Source organism: Rhinolophus sinicus, chromosome 4, assembly GCF_057876585.1.
Source record: "Rhinolophus sinicus isolate RSI-liver-muscle chromosome 4, RSI-T2T, whole genome shotgun sequence".
NCBI classification, from domain to species: Eukaryota; Metazoa; Chordata; class Mammalia; order Chiroptera; family Rhinolophidae; genus Rhinolophus; species Rhinolophus sinicus.
The window spans coordinates 112,546,960-112,573,899 of NC_142504.1; the positions used below are offsets into that span (position 1 = coordinate 112,546,960).

Below are 26,940 nucleotides of genomic sequence, written 5' to 3' on the forward strand. Positions count from 1 at the left end.
AGATGAGGGGTAAAGAGATGAAATAGCTCACTCAGGTCATTCCCCTGTTGTCTTCCTCTGGACTCCGTACTTCTCCCTGGAGGCACTTACGCCATTGTTTGAACAATGCTAAGCTTCCCCACTACTTGAAAAGGCTCAGAGTCAATGAGCCATGTATATTTTCCCCCTGCTTTTCATCCCCAGGCTCAAGACAATGCCTGGCTTACAGTACTTGATAAATAAGTGGCTATGATGGGCCATGGCATGATGGCTGAAATTTGTGCCCGTTGTCTTTGGAATCCTATATTATTATAATGCCCCTTATATCACAAGGTCTAAAAAACAAAAAAACACCTAGACATAAGTGTGTCACTCCTATCATCTTAGACTTTCTACGAGTCCCCAAACTACTCCTTAATGCTCAGAGGGACTTTAGAAATATTTTTAACACATGATTTTAGATTTTACAAAGTATTAATTTTATGCAAATACTTTGTTGACTCTAAAGATAGATAACATGCAATTATCTATAAATTTCAATAAAATTCTACCTTGAAACCAGGACAAACATATTCTGTCCATATTTTCACTTTTTCTCTGCATAAATGCAATTAAGAATGTGCCTTTTGACAAAAATCTTATGATTATATCAATTGATGCAGAAAAAGCATTTGACAAGATACAACATCAATTTATGATTAAAACACTTAATAAAATAGGTATAGAAGGAAAATACCTCAACATAATAAAGGCCATATATGACAAGCCCTCAGCTAATCTCATAATTAATGGTAAAAAACTGAAGCCCTTTGCTCTACGTTCAGGAACACGACAGGGCTGTCCCCTATCACCTCTGCTTTTCAACATAGTGTTGGAAGTCCTTGCCAGAGCAATCAGGCAACAGAAAGAAATAAAAGGCATACAAATTGGGAATGAAGAAGTGAAATTGTCACTCTTTGCAGATGACATGATGCTATATATAGAAAACCCTAAAGACTCCACCAAAAAGCTATTAGAAACAATCAACAAATACAGTAAAGTTGCCGGTTACAAAATCAGCGTACAAAAGTCCATTGCATTCCTATACACTAACAATGAAATCTCAGAAAAAGAAATACAAAAAACAATTCCTTTTGCAATTGCAACAAAAAGAATAAAATACTTAGGAATAAACTTAACCAAGGATGTGAAGGACCTATATGCTGAAAACTAGAAGACATTTTTAAAAGAAATTGAAGAAGACACAAAGAAATGGAAAGATATTCCGTGCTCATGGATTGGAAGAATCAACATAGTTAAAATGACCACATTACCCAAAGCAATATACAGATTTAATGAAATCCCCATCAAAATCCCAATTACATTTTTTTAAAGAAATAGAACAAAAAATCATCAGACTTGTTTGGAACCACAAAAGACCCCGAATAGCCAAAGCAATCTTAAGAAAAAAGAACAATACTGGAGGTATCACACTCCCAGACTTTAGCTTGTACTACAGGGTTACAATAATCAAAACAGCATGGTATTGGCAGACATACAGACACATAGACCAATGGAATAGAATTGACAACCCAGAAATAAAACCACATAAATATGGACAGATAATTTTTGACAAAGGAGCAAAAAACATACAATGGAGAAAAGACAGCCTCTTCAATAAATGGTGCTGGGAGAATTGGATAGCCACGTGCAAAAGAATGAAACTGGACTGCTATCTGTCACCATGTACCAAAATTAATTCAAAATGGACCAAAGACTTAAGCATAAGACCTGACACAATAAACTGCATAGAAGAAAACATAGGTACTAAACTTATGGACCTTGGGTTCAAAGAGCATTTTATGAATTTGACTCCAAAGGCGATGGAAGTAAAAGCTAAAATAAATGAATGGGACTATATGAAACTTAAAAGCTTCTGCACAGCAAAAGAAACCATCGACAAAATTAAGAGGCCACCAACTGAATGGGAGAAGATTTTTGCAAACAGTGTCTCCAATAAGGGGCTAATATCCAAAATATACAAGGAACTCATGCAACTCAACAACAACAAAACAAACAACCCAATTGAAAAATGGGCAGAGGACCTGAAGAGACTTTTCTCCAAAGAGGACATACAAATGGCAAATAGACATATGAAAAAATGCTCAACATCACTAATCATCAGAGAAATGCAAATAAAAACCACAATGAGATATCACCTCACCCCAGTCAGAATGGCTATCATCAACAAGACAAATAGTAACAAGTGTTGGAGAGGCTGTGGAGAAAAAGGAACCCTCATACACTGTTGGTGGGAATGCAGACTGGTGCAGCCGTTATGGAAGGCAGTGTGGAGGTTCCTGAAAAAATTACAAATAGAATTACTGTATGACCCAGCAATCCCTCTCCTGGGTATCTACCCAAAAAATTTGAAAACATTTATCCATAAAGACACGTGTGCTCCAATGTTCATTGCAGCTTTGTTTACAGTGGCCAAGACATGGAAACAACCAAAATGTCCTTTGATAGATGAATGGATAAAGAAGTTGTGGTATATATACACACAGTGGAATACTATTCAGCGGTAAGAAAAGATGAAATAGGACCATTTGTAACAACATGGATGGATCTTGAGAGTATAATGCTAAGCGAAGTAAGTCAGACAGAAAAAGCAGAGAACCATATGATTTCACTGATATGTGGTATATAAACCAAAAACAACAAAAGAACAAGAGAAACAAATGAGAAACAAAAATTCATAGACACAGACAATAGTTTAGTAGTTACCAGAGGGTAAGGGGAGAGGGGGTTGGGAGATGAGGGTAAGGGGGATCAAATATATGGTGATGGAAGGAGAACTGACTCTGGGTGGTGAACACACAATGGGATTTATAGATGATGTAATACAGAATTGTGCACCTGAAATCTATGTAATTTTACTAACAATTGTCACCCCAATAAATTTAAAAAAAAAAAAAAGAATGTGCCTTTTAGAAACAAGGGGCTTAGGATATTCAAATGTCCCTAGCACCTCTGTCTTACATGTTCCCAAGTTAAGAAAAGGATTCTTATAGGTGTTTTTCTTTTTTGTTTTTGGTAGGGGTTTTTTTGTCACCTTTCTTTCTTTCTAACCCTCAGTCTCATATGTCAGTCTTAAGCTGTAGCTTCTAATTTGAACTCATTTGCGTCCTGAGTGTCATCTCCCAGTCCCCTTTCATGAATAGTGACCTGTGGAAAGAGTTCTTCTCCAGACCAGTGGTTCTCAAACTGTAATGTGCATAGGAATTGGCTGGAGCCATTGTCAAACGCAGGTTCCAATCCAGTAGCCTGGACAGGCACCCAACACGGCAGGGGCTGATGGTCTGTGGACCACACATTGAATACCAAGACAATGGCCATCAAAATGATGTCACCTGTGCCCTAATCGTCTTCTCCAGTGCTGTCTTGCTACCACAACACTGTGTAGACTTGTAAGAAAACACATCTCCGTAGCTCTTCCTTACCAGCCTCAAGAGAGCATGTTTTAAACAGTAAACAAGAAACTTAAACTGATGATTCCAACATGGCTGACAAAAGTCATAAAAATAAGCCAGTTTTACGGAAGAATGTTGATGTCATCTTAGCTTTTGGTACCTGGATTGAATTAGATTACAGTCACCTAAAATGTCTTTGTTGTTTGATGCCTGTGTGTTGTCATTTCTTTTTCTTGATCAAAGAATGAAGTTTACAGTAGCTTTTGTTTCAGAGGCTGGAACAAACCCTTCTGTCCACTTTCAAACTTCCTCACTGGGCAGACTTAAGTCCCAGGAAGTGGATACGAGTCAGACGTTTGTATCTCAATGACTGGGCATGAAATAACAATTTGTGTCTTCATTATCTCATTTCCGAAGGCTAATAAGCATTGTTTTTCACATGACAGTGAACAAAAGTCCACCTCAAACAAATGTGCTCACTACTTATCGGTGGTTTTCCTGCTCCTGCTGCTGGGTTTCTTTACTCGTCTGAATCGACAAAGAAAACTCATTTGTTTCACTTTGTGAAAACTCTTCATTTTTCCCCCAGACTTTCCATTTCACGCTGTGTGAATTTTATTAAGATCTCTTTCTCAGAAGCTAAGTGCTGGCTCTATGGGGCCCTAAGGGGTGGTAGTCACAGCCTCTGTAATGTTTGAAGCCTCTTGCGACGTTTCTACTGAAAACTCCTTGGAGAATCATAGAGAAGGATCTGAAAATCTTTTGGGTGCTGGAAGATGTAGTTTGGCTTCATGAACATTTTGTGCAAATCTTTTGATGGTAAAACCTGAAAACCAGCAACACAGCAATCCAGTTTGTACCCGACATCTGAGCGGTGACATATTGATAGTGAGTGAGTCTTTCTGAAGGCCTCCAACGCATTTTTAAAGCTGGCTTAAAATAATAATGTAAAATATTTTTCACGTTAGAATTAGCCTTTGTTGATAAAACTTACCTATAATCCTATCGCCTAACAAATTGTCAGTGGTTTTATTCCAATAAAAAATTATGTTTTAAAAAGATAATTAGAATTAAATAATTGAAAAAGAATTTATACTCTGACTTTTCCTCTTGAGTTTACATAATAAAAATGTCTAAGGTATTATATGTTCTCAGAAATGACATAGAAATAGTTGCATTATAGTCCATCAGAAAAAAATACTATAATTAAGCTAACCATTTCTCTAAAATAGATATTGGGATTAGTTCCACACTTTATCAATGATGAAAATAGTAATCCCTAATATTTTTGAGCATTTAATATGTGCTAAGTTACACTACAAATATTTTACATATCAAGACTTTTAAGTGTCGTAAAGATCTTATGAGATGGGCACCATTGTTTTTCCTGTGTTAGAGACGTGGGAAGGAGGTACAGGCAAGTTATTCAACTTGCCCCAAGTCACACTTCTGGTAAGTGGGAGAGCCAAAAGTCAAACCAAATAAAATAGTCTCCTTCATGCCATGTGAATTTCCTAGACTACACCAAGATTCTACTTAAGGATTGCTTGGTTTAAATAAAAGTTTCAGCCTATGTACACAAATTTATAAAGTAAAATTTTGTAATCTTCTCATTGGTTCCTACTGCAATGAGTATATAATTGCAAATTTTTTCTTAAGTTTTTTAAATTTCAAGAGTTATCAAGTCATAGGAAATAGTGCTATGATATCACAAATGTGAAAATCCTGTAAAAAAAAAAAGACTTCATTTTTATTCTTTAAATATTGGTAAGACGTGCATTGCAATAACCTAAACCACTTTTATAGGTTCCTTTACACTGTTGTGAACACTGCATCTTTAAAAATCCTAATGTACATGGATTTTCACCCTGAGTTCCATTCTCATATGCCATTTAAACACGTGTTGGTTGGTTGGTTGGTTGGTTGATTGGTTGGATCAAAGAGGAATCTGCTTCACTGCCTCCTGTGACAGTCCAGGAAGAGGGTAACACAGGGCGAGGGTATTTTTTACATGGCAAACCGTTATGCACTTGAACACATGAAGACCCATCTCTTTCCCTATCTCTATTCTCACAGAATGTGTGATACAGGAGAAGGACTATTCACTTTTCAAACAAGGGAAGGAGAAATGATCTATCAGAAGGTCCATTCTGCGACACTGGCCATAGCTGAGCAACATGAAAGATTAATGCTAGAAATGGAACAGAAGGCCCGGGTAAGGCTCCCTCCTTTGTAACCGAACAGCTTGGAAATGAATGTCACTGAGGTCTCATGCACATCGTTTATATGTGGGTCCATTCATGTCCGTACCCCAGTGTCCACCCCCACCCCAGCCCCAAGAGCTCATCCCAGTTACTAAATCTCATCTCTCTAATACCCTATTCAGCTTATGACAAAAGAAGTAATTTATGGCTGCTAACAGGGAGCTCTGCACTCCGTCTGTCTACCTATGACCTGTTACCACCGTTACCCAAAAAGGGGTGGAGTGCATAGAGACTGAAATAAGAAGCATTGCTCGGGGCATATCTCCACAGAGATTTAAATGTCGGCCCAGAATAACTAGGAAAATTAAGTTAGTACCAGAAAGGATTCCACTTTTCTTCTGGTCTTTACCTTTATCCTAGAGTCTCTGAAATGTCTCGCTCTTCCCGTGTATATTTCAGAGCCAATAACAAAATGTTTGCAGAAGGAGGTTACACTGTTTACCGACAGAATGATTTGTCTATGATCCTGTCCTGGAAATATGCTACCTACACTTTCAGGATCAAACTAAGAAATACTTTAGTAAACAACCTGAAATAGTAAATTTTACAAGTAGCTGGAAAAAATTATAAGCTTTGCTACTAACTACTTTGAAGAGCAAACAATGGAATGATTATTGGCTATAATCTTAAGAGGTGAATATTCTCTATTTCTTCAGGATTTATGAAAATGCGTTATATTGTATCCGTGAGAGGACAAGTGAAGCTGTAGAAAATGGGTGGGTCACTCATCAGAAGAACATTTGTAACTCTATTTCTGTTTACAACAAAGGAGTTAGAGATCTAGTATCATATGAGTTTTGATTTTTTAAATTCTCAGTTACATAACATTTTAAAGAATAGAAAAGGTCTCTTTCAAATATAACAAAGTAGTTTAGCAAATGATGTTAACATTATTCTTAGTGCATTTGTAATTTTCTCAATATTGCATATATAATTGTGTCTCTTTATCTAGGATGAGGTTTAAAGAGCTCTCTTAATACTGAAGGGTGACAAGTCAAGTCAGGCTCAGACAGGACATTTAGCCTTCCACGGGGATGAGTGGATAGCTTGAACATTACTAGGATTATTAGTATGACTATGGGATTCATTAAGGATGTATCAATAAGAGGTTGGTATGACTTAGTCTTCTAGATTGGGGATAAACTTAAACCATTGTAACAGTCATCTAAATTAATATAACATTTTTTCCAGTGGCTTAAATCAGATGAAAGACTATAACTACCAAATTTCAAATGATTTCAGAATCTTACACATTCATTATCAGCCCATATTTGCAATCTGCTGAAGCTCATTTGCAACCACAATTAAAAATTGTGATGTCACTTGCTGTTAGTGAACAGTTGTAGTTCTTCTTTACTTATAGTTGTTCCAAACAGGCAAAATATTCATCAGTACAGTCATTTAAATTATATTTTCATGAAGGAAATGCCAAGAGATATTGCATACCACCATCATTGTGTGCCGTAAAGGAAAGCACTCAGTCTGTCCGGGCTTCCCAATTCCTCCAATTACTGGCTGCGTAAATTTGGGCTTGGGTGAGTTATTTACTCTCTATATGTCTCACTTTCCTTTGTCTGTAAAGTGGGGACATACTAGTTCTACTTATTTGGTTGTTATGAGGTATCTGTGCATTTATATATATATATATATATATATATATATAGTGCTGAGAATAGACCTGGCACATAGAAAATACCATGAAAAGATTCATTATTATGATGATGACCCCTCTGTAGGAGTGATTTTGAATAATTATGATTTGCAATGTTTGTGATGACACTAAATTGTCTTTCCCAAGGGTAGCTAACTAATATCTTTTCATCCCTTTCAAGTATGTCTAACAACTTGTGCCCAAAATTTGCAAAACCAAATTTCATTGGATTTGCTCTTGATGCTGTTGTGTGTTATCACGTCCTGTGTCACTGAGAAACAAGTCCGGGGAGGGGAGTTGTCATCTCTAATTAGGCGTTAGAGACAGTCGGTCCACTTAGTAAGGCTCAGGGAGTGTAAAGCTGGAGGACACCACCAGGGACCTGGGTGCTCTGAGATAGAAGGGGGAGCGGGGCAGATGTTGAAATAGCAGCCTCAGTACAGCTCAACAAAGAATCCAAATGTTTCTAGAAATCACAAAATCAGAGACTCCATCACGTTTGTACATACATGTAAAAGGAGCGTTTGGTTGAATTTCAAAAAATGATTGCACAGCTATGCTTTTCTCTGAAGGTTGATACTAATAAAATTACTCCAGATCTGGTCCCCTTTCAGAGTAAGCTGAACTCTGAATGATGCATTTCAGAGGACATGGTACCACAACTTGAGAGCTGTCCAAGTTCCACAAATTCTACAAACATAGGCAAAGGTTTCCAGGTCGCTAAGACACAAGTTTTTCTTTTTATTTTAAGAGAATGCCTTTACATGCACAAGTCTCTTTTAAAAACAAAGTTCCAACAAGTATGAAATATTTATGAAGCAGTAACTCTTCATTTGCTTATTTAAAATGAAATGAAGGTTTGTGCTATAAACTAGACGAAAGTGTAACTTGGGAGTTGGAAAGGTACCAGAAAACCTATCTAAAATATAAAAATGGTGCATTTCATTTAGTATGTATGTAATACAAAATAAGATGACCCTGTTCATTGGCCTTCCAAGTTTTAAAACTGGGCCATTGGAGATTAATATTGATCTGATAGAAAATGTTTATATATTTTTAATGTGATTAAAATGATTTTACAAGATTAAATTACCAATGAGTTATGTAAGCAATGAATGCTTCAAACATAGATTCTCAGGCAACTGAAACATTTGCTTGCATCTTTTTAAAGACAGGTGATTCTGGAGTGTTACTAGCTTAATAGATAAACAAACATGAATAAGAAATAGTTTCAACAACCATTTCTTAACTGTCAGAGAAAGAATCCAATAAAATCTTTTCACATCATATGGTTGTAAAACCTTGTTTTGCCCTTGTTTATTACCTTCCTTCTAGGGGAACATATGAATAAACATATTTTGATATATCACCATAATCTAAGCTAGGCAATATTTCTATTCTTGCTTGAAGAATCTAATATCTAGAAAAACAGTGTGAATTAAACAGTACATTTGCACTGACGGTACTGGATAAAAAGAATCGCTAAATTGGTAAGGCCGTAAAAAGTGTATATTTTGGTTTCCTTCACTGAGAATGATAACGAAAGAATTAATTAATATTAATTGACTCAATTAAGGAGTTTTTAGATGGAGGTTAGCTAGTCATTAACCATTCACAGGTTTGTAGAGCACTTACTCTGTGCTCAGTGCTCTGCGTGGTGGCATAAGGAATACAAGAGAAGAATAAGAATGTTCCTTCCTTCTAAGTGGCCCAGAATGTTATGGGATCGAATAGTTAATACAACCCAGAGCAAGATTATTTTATGTTCTTCTACTCCTTAAAACATCAAAACTCTTCTACACCTTAATGTAACTAATTGAATCAGACGGGTCAGAGATCACCGTCACCAAATGTTGGTCAGTGATACCAAAACACCCATTGGGCTTATTCATATAATCATGACAATGGAGCCTGACTGATTTCTTGAATAATCAACTTATTGGAAGGTCCTCAGTCCAACCTCCCTTCCTTGATTTCTGCAGTACAAGGAGACAACGGCCCCCTTTTGCTTCAGCCTCTCACTCCTCTACCTACTAAGTGAGGAACGGACAAAGTTCATAGGAGACAAAGGGAAAGCAGTCTTAAGTCGCCTCAACATTTTCTTGACTTACTCAACCCAATCCAGTCTCGTTTAAAAAGAGTCTTGGTTTGGGGGAATGCATGGGAGAATGGAGCCACGGCAATGAATTTTAAACTGGTGCTATTTCTGAGACACTCCTGAGATTCATCGATGTGGAGATATTATTAAAGCTAGATATTTAAACAAGCAGCACCTCTAGAACGCGTTTCCTTTTCACAGAGATCATTCTCGTTCTTTTGAACAATAATCATTTAAAAACAAATTATCTTATTTCCGTGCACAGTGTAAGATGAAAAGACATTTCTGATGAAGAAGCAGCACTGTCTTACTCCTCCGTTCTCCTCTTCGGCAAGGAGATGTGGCTGCTGCCACATCGATCTGAGCAGAAGGCAAAGTGGGGAGGGTCACAGGACAAAGTGGCTAGCTTCATGCAAAACTCAAATAGCGACTCAAAATGAAGTGAATTTGCTCTTCTGGACTTATATTTGATCATGGAACATACCCAAGTATTGACTACTTTCCGCTTATGAAATAATTTGTTGTCTAAATAATTGCATGAATGGGGAAATACTATTATATTGCGTCAATTCCAAACTGCACATTAGTTTTCACATTTGAATATCTCTCCAGTCAAATGTGAGTTTCAGTTTAATTAGTAGCACTATTCTTTCATGGGGCCTCATAAAATAATGTTATCTGTCACCTGATGCCATCTTAGGGTGCATAAAACACCATAATACCTGTTAGAAGGCATATTGTGAAGACACTGAATTGTTCTTCCTTACTGTGGCTAAATAATACCTCTCAGTTCCTTTCAAGTATATCTAACACGGGTATGAGCACCATGTATGTATTTTTAGTTTTTGAAGGAATGAGAAAGCCTTCCAGAATGGGCTCTATCCTAAGCCATTTGGCTTCCTTTTTAGTGAAAGCATTCTTCATACCCACATTCTGCAGGAATCTCTATCAGCTATGAAAATAAGAAGAATGAGTTTTCCCACACTGAAAATGTGAGGAATCTGGAAGCATAATACTCTGCTGAGAAGGACACAGAAAAATTTTAACACTTTTTGCAATCTCTTTTCTAAGTATGTTCAGAGAAGTTTAAGAAATTCTAGGAAAAGTTTAAATGTGTGATTTGTGATTGTAAATGGTATGTAATATCTAATATGTAGATATTATCTGATAATAAATCCACTGTTCAAAGTTCTATTCATGAACTTATTGCTCACTATTATCAATTACTAATCATAAGACAAGAGCCCTCAATATTATTGACAATGACCAGTTCTCTGCTGGGAAATGCCAAATTGTGAAATTTAATTTTACTGATTGATAGACACTGATTGCAATAAACCAACACAAGCTCAATTAGAACAAATTACTATAGTCAACAATTAAAGTGGGCCCATGATGCTAATTAATCAATTCACTTACTATTGTTCCAGTTTCAGAATACTAAAGAAAATTTAGTCTTTAAACCAACACACAAACACAAAGAAGAATGCACATTTCTGCATAAATACACAAATGAGAAGGAAATGTCGAGAAAGCCGTGTGTAAGTTTTCTACTAAGTCATGCTATAACACAATATAATGGTAAGGATTTTATTTACATCACATTCTTTTTCCTCAAAATTTGTTGTGGATACTCTAGATGTCATTTTCGAAAATGTAGATGATAGAAAGATAAATAGATAAATGATAGATAGATAATATTTTATATTTAATTGATTTGATTCGAGTTGATAACATATAAGGAAAATGACTGCCTAACAGAAAAGAGTGCAATTTCCATGTTAAAAAATACAATTTTGTTTCTTTTATTTGTATTGCCAGAATCGAGCAATAATAAGGAAACTCTACAAGAATTCTTTTCTTTTTTTCTTTTAAGTAGGGTAGACTTATTTATACGTGGGCATACAATATGTTCATGGCAATAACAAAAATGATTTCCTTAAAGTAAAACAATAGATTTCAAAGGTCAACCAAGATGATTCAGTGTCACGCGGGGTGTCAGGCGGGGTCTCTGTTCCCGCTCCCCACATAAAAACACAGGATATGGTGAGGCCAAAGAGCAACACCCACGGAGCCATAGATAAGGGAGTCATACCACTATAGTCTCGCTGGCGGCTGGGTTGGAGACTCAGGAAACAGGAACCACATGATCCACAGCCCTCACTCCGCCACTCGCTAGCTCAGCCACCACCTTCTTGCTAGCCCCCATTTTCTGCTAGCGTAGCCACGGCAGTTATATTAGTGGCTAATGGCTCACTGGTTACAGCTGACAGCCAACTAGCCACAGCTGATGGCCAGCCAATCACTGTCGATGGCCATTTACTTCCTGAGCCAGCACCTTTCCACGTGAGGCCGAGAGCCTAGGAACTGCACTCCTGGCTCTGCCCCACAGTCAGCATACAAATGTGTAATTATGACATACACACATATGACCCAAATAATCTGACTGCCTTCTCTTTGAGACAGTGCTGTAAAATAGAAGAAAAGGGAAAAAACGAAACAAAACAAAACAAAAAACATGTAGGCCAGTAGCGGGCAAGCTAAAGTCTAATAAATTGATGTATGAATTGCATGGCAATATAATTAAGCAATATATTCAAAGACTGTGAGCTTAGTCATGAATTCCTGGCATGTATTTAATAAATGCTCATGCATTAATTGAAGCAGTGCCACATAGCAGCGAACCACGTCATCTAGAGAAAGACTCAGAGCTGTGTGACCTGTGCAAGTCACCTTCTCTGTGTCGTGGTGATCTCTTCTTAAGGAAGGAAATAGGAGCAATGATAATATCTACTCCAGAGGGGTAGGATACCTCCTTGTCTTTAGTAAAAGCTCAATTATTGTTAGGTAATTCATAAAATGGCTGGAAAAAGAAAAAAAAATTAGCTTTATTTTTAAACAGGTAAAATTGTATAACCATCATTAAAAGTTCATCCCAGCTCTCATTACATGCAGACATTGGAAATCAATTATATAAAGTAGATATTTACGTATTTTAAAATCAAATGATAGCAAAATTTTATTTAAAACACCTTAAAAAATAATGTTTTAACATGTACTTCTGTTTCTTATAATCAAACACTAGCTCTCTGTAAATGCACCTACTTACAGATGGATGGCTAGCTAGATGACCGACACTATGTATATTCTTAAAAGCATTACTTATTACAGATAAGAATGGTGTTCAAGGTATTTGTGAAGATGTGTGTAATAATTTCTGATGTTATTCTAAAGCCTAGCTTCTTTTTCATACCCTATGAAAGTATTTTGGTTAATGCATGGTTTATAATATGTAATAACATTCAGGTTTTTTTCAAGTCTAGCGAAAATAATATTCCATAAAGTCTAATTTTAAATGACATCTCGCAGCTTCCATTAAGTGATTATATAAGCTACATTTTATTTGTTAGTCTGGTACAGACTCAGCAATGTATCTTCTAACTCCTTCCCATTTATCGTGAATAAAATGGAAGATTAAATGTGAGGTGTCCCCTACTGAAAATGAAGTCAAATGTGTGAGAAACCAAGTGCCCATAAACCTTCAAACGTCACTGTTTAAATGAATCCAAACAGTGCTGAGCTTGGCTGCCTACAGGGCTCTGGGGTTCCTATTTCTATACACTTTTTGAGTTTCATGAGCTCCTTTCCAAAAACAAATACAACTAAATGTGCTCGACTGGGAGTGCACTTGTATTCAGCATTTCCATATGAAGTAGCACCACATTTTTTTCTTACCCTGACATACATTTCTCACGCCACACATCACGCTAGCCTGTTTCCTAACCACTTGTATTTTTGTAGTGCTTCCAATGTACAGTATATGTTCCTACCCAATCCCTCTTGTCTCAGACATACCAGGCAACGTGTTGACACATCCCCCCAATATGAGGCATTTCTTAACTCCACCATACAGAAAAAGTGGTGACTGTCCCCTCCCAGCTTCTGTTATGCATGCATGCATGTGAGTGCATGGGCACCCTCACTTGGACACACACACACACACACACACACACACACCCGGCTACCAGCATTGCTTACCTGCCTCCCACCCGTGTCCCACCTCTCCCACCTGCGCATACCCACTAACAATTCCTCATGTTCAGATTTCTTGGATTTTGAACTTCTGTTAAGTTCTTAGATCTGAGTGTATGCCTCTGCCGTCATTGTCATTTCTTTTATAGCTCGTTTTGGACAGATTCCCACGTCTTGACCACATGTATACCTAGACGCATCTAATCTAAGCCACCTGTCGCAGGCAGTAGTAGCCGTAATAATGCAGCCATCTTTACCAAGCACTTTAGACAGGAAAACATTGTGCTTTTCACACTAAAAGCATTATCGTATAAAATATTTATAACACTTAAGGTGGATTGTATTAATTCCAATGTAAAGATAAGGAAAAGGTGAACCTTAACAAAACAGTGCAAGTACCTTGCCTGAGGTCGAATGCCTGGACAGCTGTGGAGATGATGTCTGATAACAGGTCTGCTGACAGCACAGCTCCTGGGCTGACAGCTCTAACTTAGCTGCACGTTGTGCTGTCCTGCTTTCAGCATAAGCAGGTGGCATTCACCTTCCTGCCTGGCCCAGGGGATTTGACCCAGTTGGTGTCATTTTCATCTTATCTGCTCCCTGAAGAAAAGGGATCCAGTAATTTCCTTTACAGTGAGTTAGGGTGAACATGGACTAACACCAGGGACTTGGAGGTATCACTCACTGCCTGCATCACCATGAGCAAAGGATCTCATTGCCCTGAGCCTCATTTTCCTCGTCTGTAAAGTTCAGATGGCATATTTGTTGGCAGATTATGTGGATAGTGAATGAGATAATGTATGACACCACTGTGCACGTTGCCAGGCACGTAGAAAATGACTCAGAAAGGCTAATTTATAAATGCTAAATTTTTCCTTTCCTAATTGTGCAGATTTGCATCTCAAGCGTTAGCACAGTTTTTAAATTCTAGGCAATAATTAAGGAGATGCAGAGCAAAAAGAAAATTAATTTGTGAACATTTTTTATATAAACGAATTTTATGTGGGTAAATATAAATTAGCATTAATGTTCATCTCAGGGGGAGGCAGAATCTCAAAACAGTAAAGGGAAATTGTAAAAGGCAACAAGGGAGCCTGGAAAATGTTTGTGGTAAAAGCAGGAAGAGGTGCTGGTAAGCAGGACGTCACAAAAATCACAGCAGTTGTCAGGCCCTACCTGTTGCTTCTTTGCAGCGCAGATCCTCTCCAAGTAGGACGCTGTCTTGTCGCATATTGTAATATCTGGGAAGGAAACTCGTATTTCCCACTACTTACCAGCATCGAAGTCTAAACAGCAGTGGATTCAGAAGTCAAGAAAACTGTTTTCTATTCGAAGTTCTGTAGTTGGGATTTTACCTTGAGCGAAGTCCCGAATGTTTCTAGAGTTAGTTTCCCGTCTGTAAGATGAGAACTGCTCAATTCTCTAAGAAGGTTTCCAACCTTGAACTACATGGCCTGTGCACATGGTTACCTTGGGCTTCCTCACATCATGGCAGCCTCAGAGTACACGGTGGCTCAGCACAAGTGGAAGGACGAAGAAACTGCCTTGAAAGTCTTAAAAGACGTGCCCACTACAGACATGGTGTCATAGCAACCATATGTTAGTGGTCAAAGCAGTCACCATCCAGCCCAGATTTAACAGCATGGAACCAGAAGCCCTGTTTCTGAATGCAGGTTTTTCAAGAATTTGCAACCATCTTCAATCTTCCACAAAAATAATGTAACATGTCACACTATTTATGATGCATCTTCATTTGAAAGACATCACACAGACCTTCTCGATGGTCAAAAAAATACAGAAGTGCAGAACAGAAATGCAATTCTATTCTCAATGCTTCCAGAGGATATATGGCCTTAGGAAAGTCGATTACTATCTCAAAGTCTCAGCCTCCTCTCATTTTAAAGAGGAACACTTCACCCCTTTCCTGTCTCCCAAGACTTTTATGAAGATTTAACCAGATAATGTAAATGATTTCTGGGCCAAAGGCCAGGTAAAATGACTAAAAGAATATAAAATTATAGAATAGTTGAATTCAGCTGAAAAATAAAGAAAAGGCATTTTCTGTACATATGTTGGAAATGCCTAGGAATTTCTACTAGACCAAGTGCAGATGAAACAAGGAGATTTAATGGACAAAAACAATGCCATTTCTTGAGAAAGAAGCCCAGACTTTCTAGGAGAATAGAGGAGATTATTAACCCATTTATTTGGAAGAGTGGGGCTAAAAGATGGAGGTGAGGTTGAACCTTGGGACAGGGAGAACTTTTATAAGTAGAATCTAAAAATATAACTAAAGACTGAGAAAATAACTTATAGAACCATAAAACTTTCAGAAATCTTTGTGTGTCAAATGAAGTCCATTTTCATGTATAAAATAGCACTACAATATACAAGAGGAAACAGGCAGGAATATGTTAATTAGTAATTTGAAATTAAAACTTTCCTTCATATCTGATGAAGTAGATTTTAAAACTAAGCAAATATATAGAGAAGGAAATACAGAGTGAATTGTGTGTGTGTGTGTGTGTGTGTGTGTGTGTAGAGGACCTATGTTGATTTTGCATCTTTTCAAGTACCTATAACACATATAAAGAAATTTCTGTTTATTAGATAAAAATGAAAAATAAACTTCAATGTACAGAAACTACTCAGGCCATGTTTTCTGACCACAATGCATTATTAATTAAAAACTAATAATATATGCACAAAAAAGCAACATCTCAACAAAATGAACACAAGAAATCTTCTGTATAGAAGAGGAAATTTAGGAAAGAATTCTTTTTATTCTACTTATCAAGCCATTGGAAGTGGACAAAGTCACATTCAGAAGTAAATGTTTTCATTAATAATCAAAAAAGAATTTAAATACAAATATACAACTTGAAGAGATAAAAAAGACCAGACAATAGAAATGAATTAGGACAAAAGCAAAATATATAAGAAAAACAAAAATTTAAATTACATAAATAAATTTAAAAATCTGAATCTCTCTAAAAGAAAAATTTTTAAATATAGAAAAAATTATCCAAAGTAAAACCCAAATATAGAAATTAGGTCTATGAAAGGACTTACAAAAATACGCAAAATTATTTTCTGAACTTGGAGAACGTGATGCTTTTTTAATAAAAATGTAAATGCCAAGTAATTTTAGGAGAATTGATGATTCTTTGGGAAGCAGTGGTCATCATTCTACTTGTATATACATAAACAATTTCCCCTAGGTAAGATACTGACTTAACTGTGGTTTTTTAAGTTTCTCGATATCCTTTAATATTGAGACTTGTTGTTTCTAGTATCAAAAGAGCAGAAACAACTTGAAAACCTTTAATGTGAATGTGTTGAAATATTGGGGGCATATTGAGATGGTCTTTTGTATTAGTCAGGGTTTGTTTAAGGAAATAGGGCCGATGGTGGGGAGCTCAATAGAGAGGATTTAATAAGGTAATTTAGATTCAAGGTGTGGGAAGAGCAGAGACAGCCAGAGATGAGCAAAAGCAGAGAAGATCCTGCCAGCCCACCTCCTTTGCCTGCTACGGTTCATGGATACCGGCAGCAAACATGGACTCCTGGATCAGAAACAGAGGCGTCTGTCACTCATGGCACCGCAGATAGCACGAGTTCCATGCTCCAGCAGTTCTGTCCCCGAGTCCCTCAGGCCACGTGGAGCAGCCCCAAAGGATGCTACATGTATGTGTCACAGCTGAGGAATCTGAGTTTAGGAACTCCTGATCATATACAGTGGCTGCCAGCAAACCTGCCTAACCTTTGCCCTGGAAGAAAACAGTACCCGTGTTATCCTGGACAGGAATCAAATCTGCCCTCTGCCCTGAGGACACGTCTCTCCCAAGGCTGTTTGCTCTATGAACATACTGGAAACTATAGTAAAGAATAAGACTTGTCACAAGAAATGCAAAACCTGAGTGACCCAGGAAGAATGATCTCCTAACAACTACCCTTTCAACCAAACATTTTCAAAAGAGTTTTCTGAAGTTTAAGGGAAGGGAGGGAAGAGGGTAGCAGCAGGAAATGGTATGGTGATCGCTCTTTGACGTCATATGCTAATCTCAGATGTAGACAAATAAAAAATAAGTAAATATATATATGGCCTAAATGAGAATGAGCAGAAGCAGCCAACCCTTATTTATATCTTTATGAGAGTCTTCTCAATACAAGGTTCCTTGCTTTGGGTTTTCTTTCTCATCCACTGAAGGACCTAAGACTTACCCATATGATGCTCAGATAAAGGAATTACCTGTATGTCCAAAGGACACACTTTAGACCAAAATCATGCTCTTAGGCTGTGGGCTTTGAGAGATGCATAGTTGCAGCTTTTGAATAAAATAGGAATATTTTAACTTCTATCCAGTCTTAGTGAGCTGTGACCTGTACTCTTTCCAGATGCTAAATAAGCAACATCTGGTTCATTGCTCAGTATCTCAGTGAACTGATTGCTATTTCAAGAAGAATGAAACTGAAAGAAAGTTAGTGCCAAAATGGCAAATAGTTAGGGCAAGTGTGTCAAGAACGGAATTAATTGTTTCCGGATCTAGATGATGTCTACATCTAAGCTGGAGCATCCTTTCTGAATCCTGACGCCATGCAAAAGAAGCAGGTGACTGTTGCCTGCAGGGAAGAGTCCAAGTTCAGATGCTGAGGGAGCTATGGCAAGATGGTTGCAGAATTTTTACAGTTTCCGAAGGAATCTCTCACTGACTGAAGCAACTGAGTCATCAGAACAGATCCTCACAGATAAGAAGCAAAAGAACTATGAAGACATGGATTCATCTTCTGTGAATTTTTAAAATACAGCAATTGTTTAGAAACAATGTCACAATGTCATTTTCTCTTTTATATATGTAAGCATAGGCATTTATTTGCAATATAAATATAAATTGTTTTATATGTTTGTGATAGATACACACGATCCTAAAAATCCTACAGATGAAACTGATGCATTATTACTCTTTTAATTCAGAAATTACTATAGCATTTTAAACTGTGTTTTGATCTGAATGCTTTTAATTGAAGCATTGTTATAATATGAAAAGTTAAGGACGATTTTTATATGTTTTATTTTGTTGAACCCTCTTACCAAGAGAAGCTTCGGAAGGACTTTAAAACTAATAAAATCCACTCATAAAAAGGCTTGGCACATTGTCATGGTGCACATCGAAAAGGCCAAATCATAATACATTGCTTGAATGTAATAGTGAAATTAAAAATTGCTGGATAAATCAGAGGCATTCTATAGTATCTGATAGAGTGTCAGTGGCACAAAATACTTGTATTAGTTTGCTAGGGCTGCCATAACAAACGGCCACAGATTGAGTGGTTTGAACAAGGGACAGTAGTTTTCTCACAGGTCTGGTGGCTGAGATGTCCAAGTAAAATGTGTCAGCAGGGTTGGTTTCTCCTGAGGCCTCTGTCCTTGGCTTGCAGATGGCCACCTTCTCGCTGTGTCCTCACATGGCCTTTTCTCAACACACCCATTCCTGGGGTCTCTTCCTCTTTTAATAGGGACACGGGTCCTATTGTCTTAAGGCCCCATCCTATGGCTTCATTTAGCTATAATTTACCTCTTTAACAGCTCTTTCTTTAAACACAATCCCATTGCAGGGTAGGGCTTCTGCATGTCAATTTGGATGAGACACAATTCACTTCATAACCATACTTTGTACATAGTTTTGAATGTTGGATGATGAATGCATCCTCCAGTGTTTAGGAGAAGACATAAACATCTGAGATGTGTGGACAAGATTTGTACCTTTGGCCAAGATCCTGAGAATATCCACATTCAACTTTTCAATACAAATTTTCCACTTGTCTGCAATTAAAGATTGAACTAGAATGAAGAGGAGCTATGAATGAATGAAGAAACAGACTATTGTGAAAGGTCTCCTAGAACTTGAAAACAATGATGAGTGAGAAATTGGGAAAGGAGGTAAAAAAACACTGTGGGATGACTCAGCTGAAGAGTGTATGGAGGAAATTGTTCTCAGTGACTTCAGTTATTTGTTTCCAGCAGACAAAATGTTTACTGCGTTTCCCTGATGCTTAAGGCTGACCATTTGAGAAGAAACATGTTTCCCAGAATAAAAAAAAGAGAAAGAAAAGCACTTTCATTAAATTTCAGGAAGATGAATTTACCACTGATGGTCTACTGTATGCTAAGTAATAAATTATAATACATTAGAAAAAAGAATATAGAGTAGACAGAAGAGCAATTAAAATGAGATTCATTTTATGGATTGCTTGATGTTATTAATGGGCATTGCTTCCACTGATTAAAGGCTTATGTGCTTAATTACATTTACCCCTCCCATGAGAAATTGGCTTTAAAGATGAACGCCCTTTGGTCCCAGTGACATTTCATAAAATGAGCCTTGCTTCTACCCCTGACAGTAGAGTGATGGCTTTAGTGTGTATAGGATATTTACAGAGATTCTCCAGCTGTGAAGTCTGGGGTAAAACTAGAAATATGCATGGTTAACAAACACCCCAAAGATTCTGAAAAGCACTGCCTTATTGTAACCTAGAAATCTGACTTCTTCCTCACACTGCCTGCCTCCCAACCACGAGACGTGGGTGTGGTTAGTACACCTATTTTCATAAGAAGGAGAAACATTTTCAAACATAGCAAATTTTGAAAAATATAAAAAATGGCTGCAACATTCCTATTTGGAGCCATCTTACAAAAAAAAAAAAAAAAAAAAAAAATACCTTCAACAGGCCCATACTTTTACATAAACTAAATAGGGCACTTTTGTGCCAAGATGTAGCAGTTCTGGAAATGCCTCACTACTAAAGAAGTAAAATCAAGTAAATGCATTCAAGCCCTTTGGCTTCACCTGCTGTTAAAATGTAAATGCTTCTTAGTTTTGCGTGCTTAGTTTTTCTTTGAAGGGCCTCATATCCTCTCAGGTACATTCCTGACAGCGTCTTCTATGAAGGGTGGTAACACTGGATGCAGAGGTAAGGGAGATACTAGGGGGAGGGGAGCACAGAGGGGAAGCGCAGACCCCAGCCAGCAAACAGGCTTCCACTGCTAGATTTGACAGAGATGATCTTTACAGCTCCAGGTTTTGCCAAGTCAGGTACTGAACAAGGGGGAAATGTGAGCTTTCACTGATCAGAGGATTGTCCATTGTCTGTGGGAAAGGGAACACTTGCTCAGGTTGCATCGGAGAGATGTGTACTAAGACCAAATACAACCATTTCTGGATGTGTTTTAAAAACCTGGTGTGAAGCACTAAAAACACGTTTCTTTCTTGAAAATGCAATGTCAAGTATTGTTCTCTTTGAACTAGGCATATGCCGGAGCGCGTGATGCAACGTTGTGTGTGTGGATCTTCAGTTAACCTTAAATTTGTTTCAAATAAAAAAATGGGCTGCACTTTTATCACAGAGCTTCTGGGAGAAAACACTCTTTTAACATGCACAAGATTCTATCATAAGAGCAAGGCAAGAGAAAAGAGCCATTGAGTAAGTGTAGAAGTAGGTGTTAGGAAAAATGTTAAGACACAGAAATGGGTATAAAGGAAGTGGTATCCTCTGTCAGGGTATCTGTTTCTGAGGGGCCTTCCATTTCCTTTTCTTTTCTTTTTCCAACTATTTTACAGTTCAATAAATTGTGGAAAGCTGATAGTAAAGCAAGGAATTTTTTGCAATAGAAATGCAAACGAACTCGCCTGGTGGAATACAATTGATTATCGGTGTGACTATTGACCAGCATTCCTGGTTGACAAAATGCCCTTTAAAATCAACTTGGAATCCGTTGTTCCATGTTTCTGTGCCCTTCTTCATTAATAGGTGGGATTAAGTTGCTTACAAGTGTTCATTTCCTATTTTTTTTCAGTCGTGAAAGAAAAGTTATCCTTCAACAGCCAATCCTGCCAGAATCTATAACAGATTCTGTTACACGTCACCCACATTTCATCCTCAACTTTTAAAAGAGCAGATTTCAGTTTAATATTTTAAATAAAGCCTAAGGCCTCTTTTCCTTTTCTTTCAGCTTCAGACAAGCTTGACGGAGCCAATGACGTTATCCAAGTCAATATCTCTTCCTCGCAGCGCATACTGGCATCATATCACTCGTCAGAACAGCGTTGGCGAGATCTACAGTTTGCAAGGCAAGTAACATTAAATCAATCTGCAGTACTGCCCTTCCCGTCCTCCAGGTGAACCAGGAGTCACGCAAACTGCTTTGTATTTGCATTGCTTGCTTTTCCTCCATTTCCATTTATCAGCGGTCACTGGCCCTAGTGGGGACTCAGAGATTGACAGCGATGTTCCTAAAGCTGTCATTTCAGAGACTCGTAAAAATAATTCCAAAAATCACCCAGGGCTGAGGACCCCATTTGGCATAGGAGCTTGACTCACGCATTTTATACCAAACATATTATCAGGAGCTGAAAGGACCTAGTGCCAGGGTCTAGTTCATGCTGTGTTTTACGAAGTATTTCTTTCTTAGCATCTTTTTTCCATAACAGGATGGAATATAAATTCGGGAGGATGACTTCAGGCTCTGTAATAACATGCTACATAAACCTCCTCACAGAAGTTTTAAGGTTTAGCCAAAGCCTTGACGTAGAATCCATTTGGGAGGGTGCAGGACAGAAAGACAAAATTGTAAATACTTTGTAGTTTTCCGAATGATAAGTGCTTAACTCGCTTGGGAATGGCCTTCCAGATTAATCAAATTAATAGATAGCAGGTATTTAGTCAACAAAAGCGGAAACCTCCCCTTTGATGCTTCTCTTCCTAGTCCTCCCCTTTGCCCTAAAATGAATAATCTTATCCTTCAGAAAAAATATTCAGCCACAGGCAGTTGACTGACAGCTCAGCGGGCCAAGACTGCAGGAAGCAGGAACTAAGAAAAATAAGGCTAACAACACATAGTTGGACACACTCATCCAACAAGCATTTGTTGAACATAATAGGCACCCAATAAATATCTGGTGAAGGAATGACCATCGTGACCTTCAACGCAGTTAGGCATTCAGAGTGTTTTCTCCTTTTGTGCTTTAGCTTTTGCTCATATTAACAACTAGAAATGTTTGGGGGGGAAAATGTGTTACAGGCAAACTGAAATAGTATATTTTTAAAGCAATATTTGCTTGCCATGGTTTCAATCCTAGAATGACAGACTTTGATCAGTGGGAATTAATGCATAAAGATACGTTCTGGGGAGTTCAGTCGGCCTCATGATGGAGTGGTAAGATCCCTTTATGTGTCCCCTTAGCGTTAGAACAAGTTGGACATCTAGAACCCAGCCAAGGTTCCTCTGCTCAGCACACACACACGCCTGAGAAACGCACACACTGGTTCATGTGGAACACTCAATGGAGACAGGGTGGGGGAAACGACAGGGACGGTGTCCGCAGACACAGTTTGGCGCCCACCCTGACCCCAGCTAACAGGTAGCAATAGAGCAAGTACTTGGGGTGCAGCCCCCACAGTCTGACCCAGCAGAGGGCAAGAGGTGCAGAGGCAGCTTCAGTGCCTGCCACACCCTCCCACCATAGTGCTAGTGCCCTGACACCAAGGTGACAGGAGCACAGCAGGGACACCCACCATCCTGCTGGTCATCAATTTCCACCATCGCAAGGACACCCCCTACCGTGACCCAGGAGGTGCAAGTAGCAAAGGTCAGAGAAAGGAAAAACTTGTGCTATATCACCATCTACTGGAAAACAAAAGAAAAACCTCTAGTTATCAACCTTCTGAATTGTGAAGATCAAAATGGTATCTAAACAACAAAAGCGTTCACTGCCTCAATTGTGCAGGCAGAGGAACAATCCATCAAGAAGCTTGACTAACCAAGGTAACACAGTAACACAGAAAGAAAATGCACGTCTCCAGAAACTAAACTCAAAGTCGTGGAAGACTGATTTAAGTGAGAGAATTCCAGATCGCAGTCATGAAGAAACTCAACACAATACAAGAAAATTTAGAAAGGCAGTTCAGTGAGCTCAGGAATAAAATCAATAAACAAAAGGAGGACTTTACCAAAGAGATGGAAACTATAAAAAGGAACCAAACAGATATTCTGGAGCTGAAGAATTCATGGGATGAAGAATGCGTCAGAAATACTTGGAAATAAAGCAAACCAGACGGAAGAGAGAATTAGCAAGCGCAAAGATAGAAGTCTAGAAATGATTCAGGTGGAAGAAGAAAGAGAACTAAGAGTTTTTTTTTTTAAAAAATGAAAGAACTCTACAACAACTATCTGCCTGCATTAACAATACATTCTGCAAGGAAAAGCAATCAGAGCAATTTTAGTCACGTATTAAAGGTAATTGCATTCAATATTTTAAACGAACCCTCTATGGCCAACATGACAACCTGTATTTAGCAGGTAGCTATTATCTTTTCATATTATTTATTTGCATGAGAAAATATTTAATAGTGTTTAAAAAATTCAACTGAGTAAATTTGAAGATGTAATTGGCTTTATTCAAAGATTCACGAATCAGGCCGCATCCCACCTAGCAGATAAGAAGATCTCCAAAGAGCTACAAAAAAGGGAACGTTTTTAAAGGCGGAAAAGGGGGTGGGACACGGAAGTCAAACAAAAGAAAGGATTATTCCAGGCACTTTCCTTTGGGGGTATAATAGGGTCTATTAAGCAGATTCCCTCACTAGTACTGACTGAGACTGACCAGTTAAGATTACATTCCTGGGGGAAGTTGGAACTGCAAATAGGCTAGAGATTAAATCTCAGTTTAGTGACTTGAGTTTAGCACAAGTGACCCCTTTTTGGGCTTGGTGTCTCTTTTTCAACAGTGGGATAAAGATTCGAGAATAGGGACAAGGAAGGAGCATTGTTTTGACAATTTCACGAATCAGAAAGCTGATGCTTGCTTCTCACTCTTTTTCTTTCCTCCACCAATGCCAGGAACCACACACTACATTTCCTGAGTCGTGACCTTGTAAAATTAATCTTGCCTCTTTAGAAACAATTAGAAAACATACTTTTAACATGAGGTTATTTTTATTTAAATATAAATATAAGTAGTAAATATTAATATTCAATAGGAAAAACTGAAACTATGGACTATTTGAGTGAGAAAATAAAAACAAATTCCTCAGCAAAAGGAAAGTGAGTTGTTAATACAAATAAATTGGAAATCGGTTGGAACCAATGTAATGATAACTTTGGATGTTGACAGGGGTTTGGTCTATAATACCAGCAAATAAAAGACTCTGATAGGAGGGCGAAGATTTAGACTGATACACAGCTTCAGAAATAATTCCATATGCATCCAAGAAAAAATGCCAGAATGCATTGAGATTTCTTGAAACATTGCCAGAGACTCATTGCAGGACAATGTGGATTTACACAATAAAATATAATCAATAACCAATTAGAATACGCTATGATTTATCTCACTAATGCTAACTTTCAGCAAAGTTAAGGACTTGAAACATCTTATCAATTATGAAGAACAGTTTACTTATATGGTCTTACATCACATTCCTCTTTGGCTGTTTGTCGCCTGTTTTTGTTTTTAATGTAACAAAAAATGTGGACTGATTAAGGTAATTACTGTAGGTCAGATGAATATAGAATGTATTTGATGTAAATTACATTTTACTATACTGTGGGTTTATTTTTTGTAGTAACTTCTTAGATCAATACATTTTACTATTTTATAAGCCCCTCATTTTAAGTTTATGTCATCTATGGAGATCTAAATATCTAGATAGGTAGATACATACATACCTAGATTATGGGTAGGTGAATACTATATCGATAAATAGCTTGTTAGTGATACTTTGACAAAAGCAATTTATTTTATTTTATTTTGCTCTGTCGAGGCAGCCAAGGTAAGCAGAGGACCAGAGCCTTTGACCCCAATTTGTTACTGGGGTGTAATCTCCTCTGACTATGCCCCAATAAAACTACTGCAACCAAAAAAGATAAAAATAGAAACACAGAACCTCAGCACCCCTTCACACGCACCTACATTTTTTTCACCAAACTGCATTTAACAGAGTGGTTATTTTGTGTCTCACTTCCTCACTTGTGCTCCTAGAACAGGAAAACAGAGACGGGCACCCACCATCACCGATCTTCCAAAGTCAAAGGAAAAATTCGGCGATGGCAGGTGGGATATCATCAAATAAACCAGAGGTAGTTTTGGAGGAATAAAAATACATCTTTAGAATTTTTTCATCGTATTTTCATATTCTAACTGTGAAACGGAGAGCAATCGGAATTAAATTCAGCGGGCTTTTATTGAGAAGATAATGGGGGAATCGTTTTTCATACTTAACGTTTAATAGATGGGGATTCATTAATAAGCAGCAATGTACTAGAACCTAAACAAGCAAGCATTCATGGCATGAGAACAAACCCAGCCTATAGTAATACGGCCCTATCACTGCCACTGCCTGTCACCCTCCAAACTGTACTCTGCTGGGTTGTATTGTGTTCCTTTCTGCCATCCACTCAGTAACTCTAGAAGCAAGGCACATGCCAAAAGACTGGCATATCAATACTGCATCGACATTAGTGCTTGGAACAGAAGTTCGACACAATCTGCCCAATCTCCACGCTGCTCCCAGAATGGTGCTCTGAAAGCAGACGTTATGGCTCTGCCTGTGGACTCTAGGTCTCTGGAGCCAAAAGACAGAGACAGAGAATAATTAGCCTTCACAAGTACACACTAGCTAAGCTCCAGGCAGCTGCTGCTTACAGGCTCTGCCCCTGAACACCTTGGGGCGGGTTGAGTTACGTGGCCTCTTCTTGCAGACGTGGTAACCAAGAACTTAACCTTTTCTCAATTTTTGCCAGATAAGAAGGATGATTGATTAGTATTCGAAGGTAATTTTATGTTTATATTGCTCTAATTTCTGCATTTATGAAAACTGTTTGTGTCACAACCCAGGCTAGGGATGTATGTTATCTGTAAGTTGAGGGAAACCTAAGCTGTTGAAGGGAAGGAACTCTTGACTCAAGAGTGAACACTTAAAACGTGCCACTTGTTTTAACATTGATGGAATTGTGGCTTCAGTTCTGAGGCCTTCAGCAGAAAATGTGCTGGCAGCATAAGGAACCCTCAAAAAAGCAAAAAAGAAAAAAAAAAAGGAGGGAAAGAGGGAAGGAGGGAAAACAAGGCCCCATAAGGAGGTCTGAGTTTTTCTTACCTTGATGCTGTCACCTTGACTGTAATCACCATTCTGTATATTTATATGACACTATATAGCAGGGTCTTTCAATCAGGCTTTATGAAGATGCCAAGGATGTAAGCATTTATTGGAAATGACAAACTAGTAAAAACCATTGAGGGCACCAGGCTCACTGCAGACCCTCAGTGAGTCTTTGTTGAATGCAACAGTGAACTAGAAAATGCATGATCAAGGATGCATGGCGGGGAAGACATCCCTACTTCATCTCTTCTCTGAGGAAAATTTTCAACCAGGGTCGCCAGGAATAGTGTCTAGTCCCACACATCATGC

At 38.0% G+C, this 26,940-nt stretch overlaps 1 protein-coding gene across 1 annotated transcript in view; it reads left to right on the top strand.

Moving 5' to 3' along the window:
• DOK6 (docking protein 6) overlaps positions 1 to 26,940 on the top strand; it is a 274,647-nt gene that overhangs the window by 207,518 nt on the left and 40,189 nt on the right. The window contains exons 6-7 of the mRNA XM_019729346.3: positions 5,508 to 5,646; positions 21,488 to 21,605. Coding sequence (XP_019584905.1) covers positions 5,508 to 5,646; positions 21,488 to 21,605 — 257 coding nt within the window. The remainder of the gene's footprint in view (positions 1 to 5,507; positions 5,647 to 21,487; positions 21,606 to 26,940) is intronic.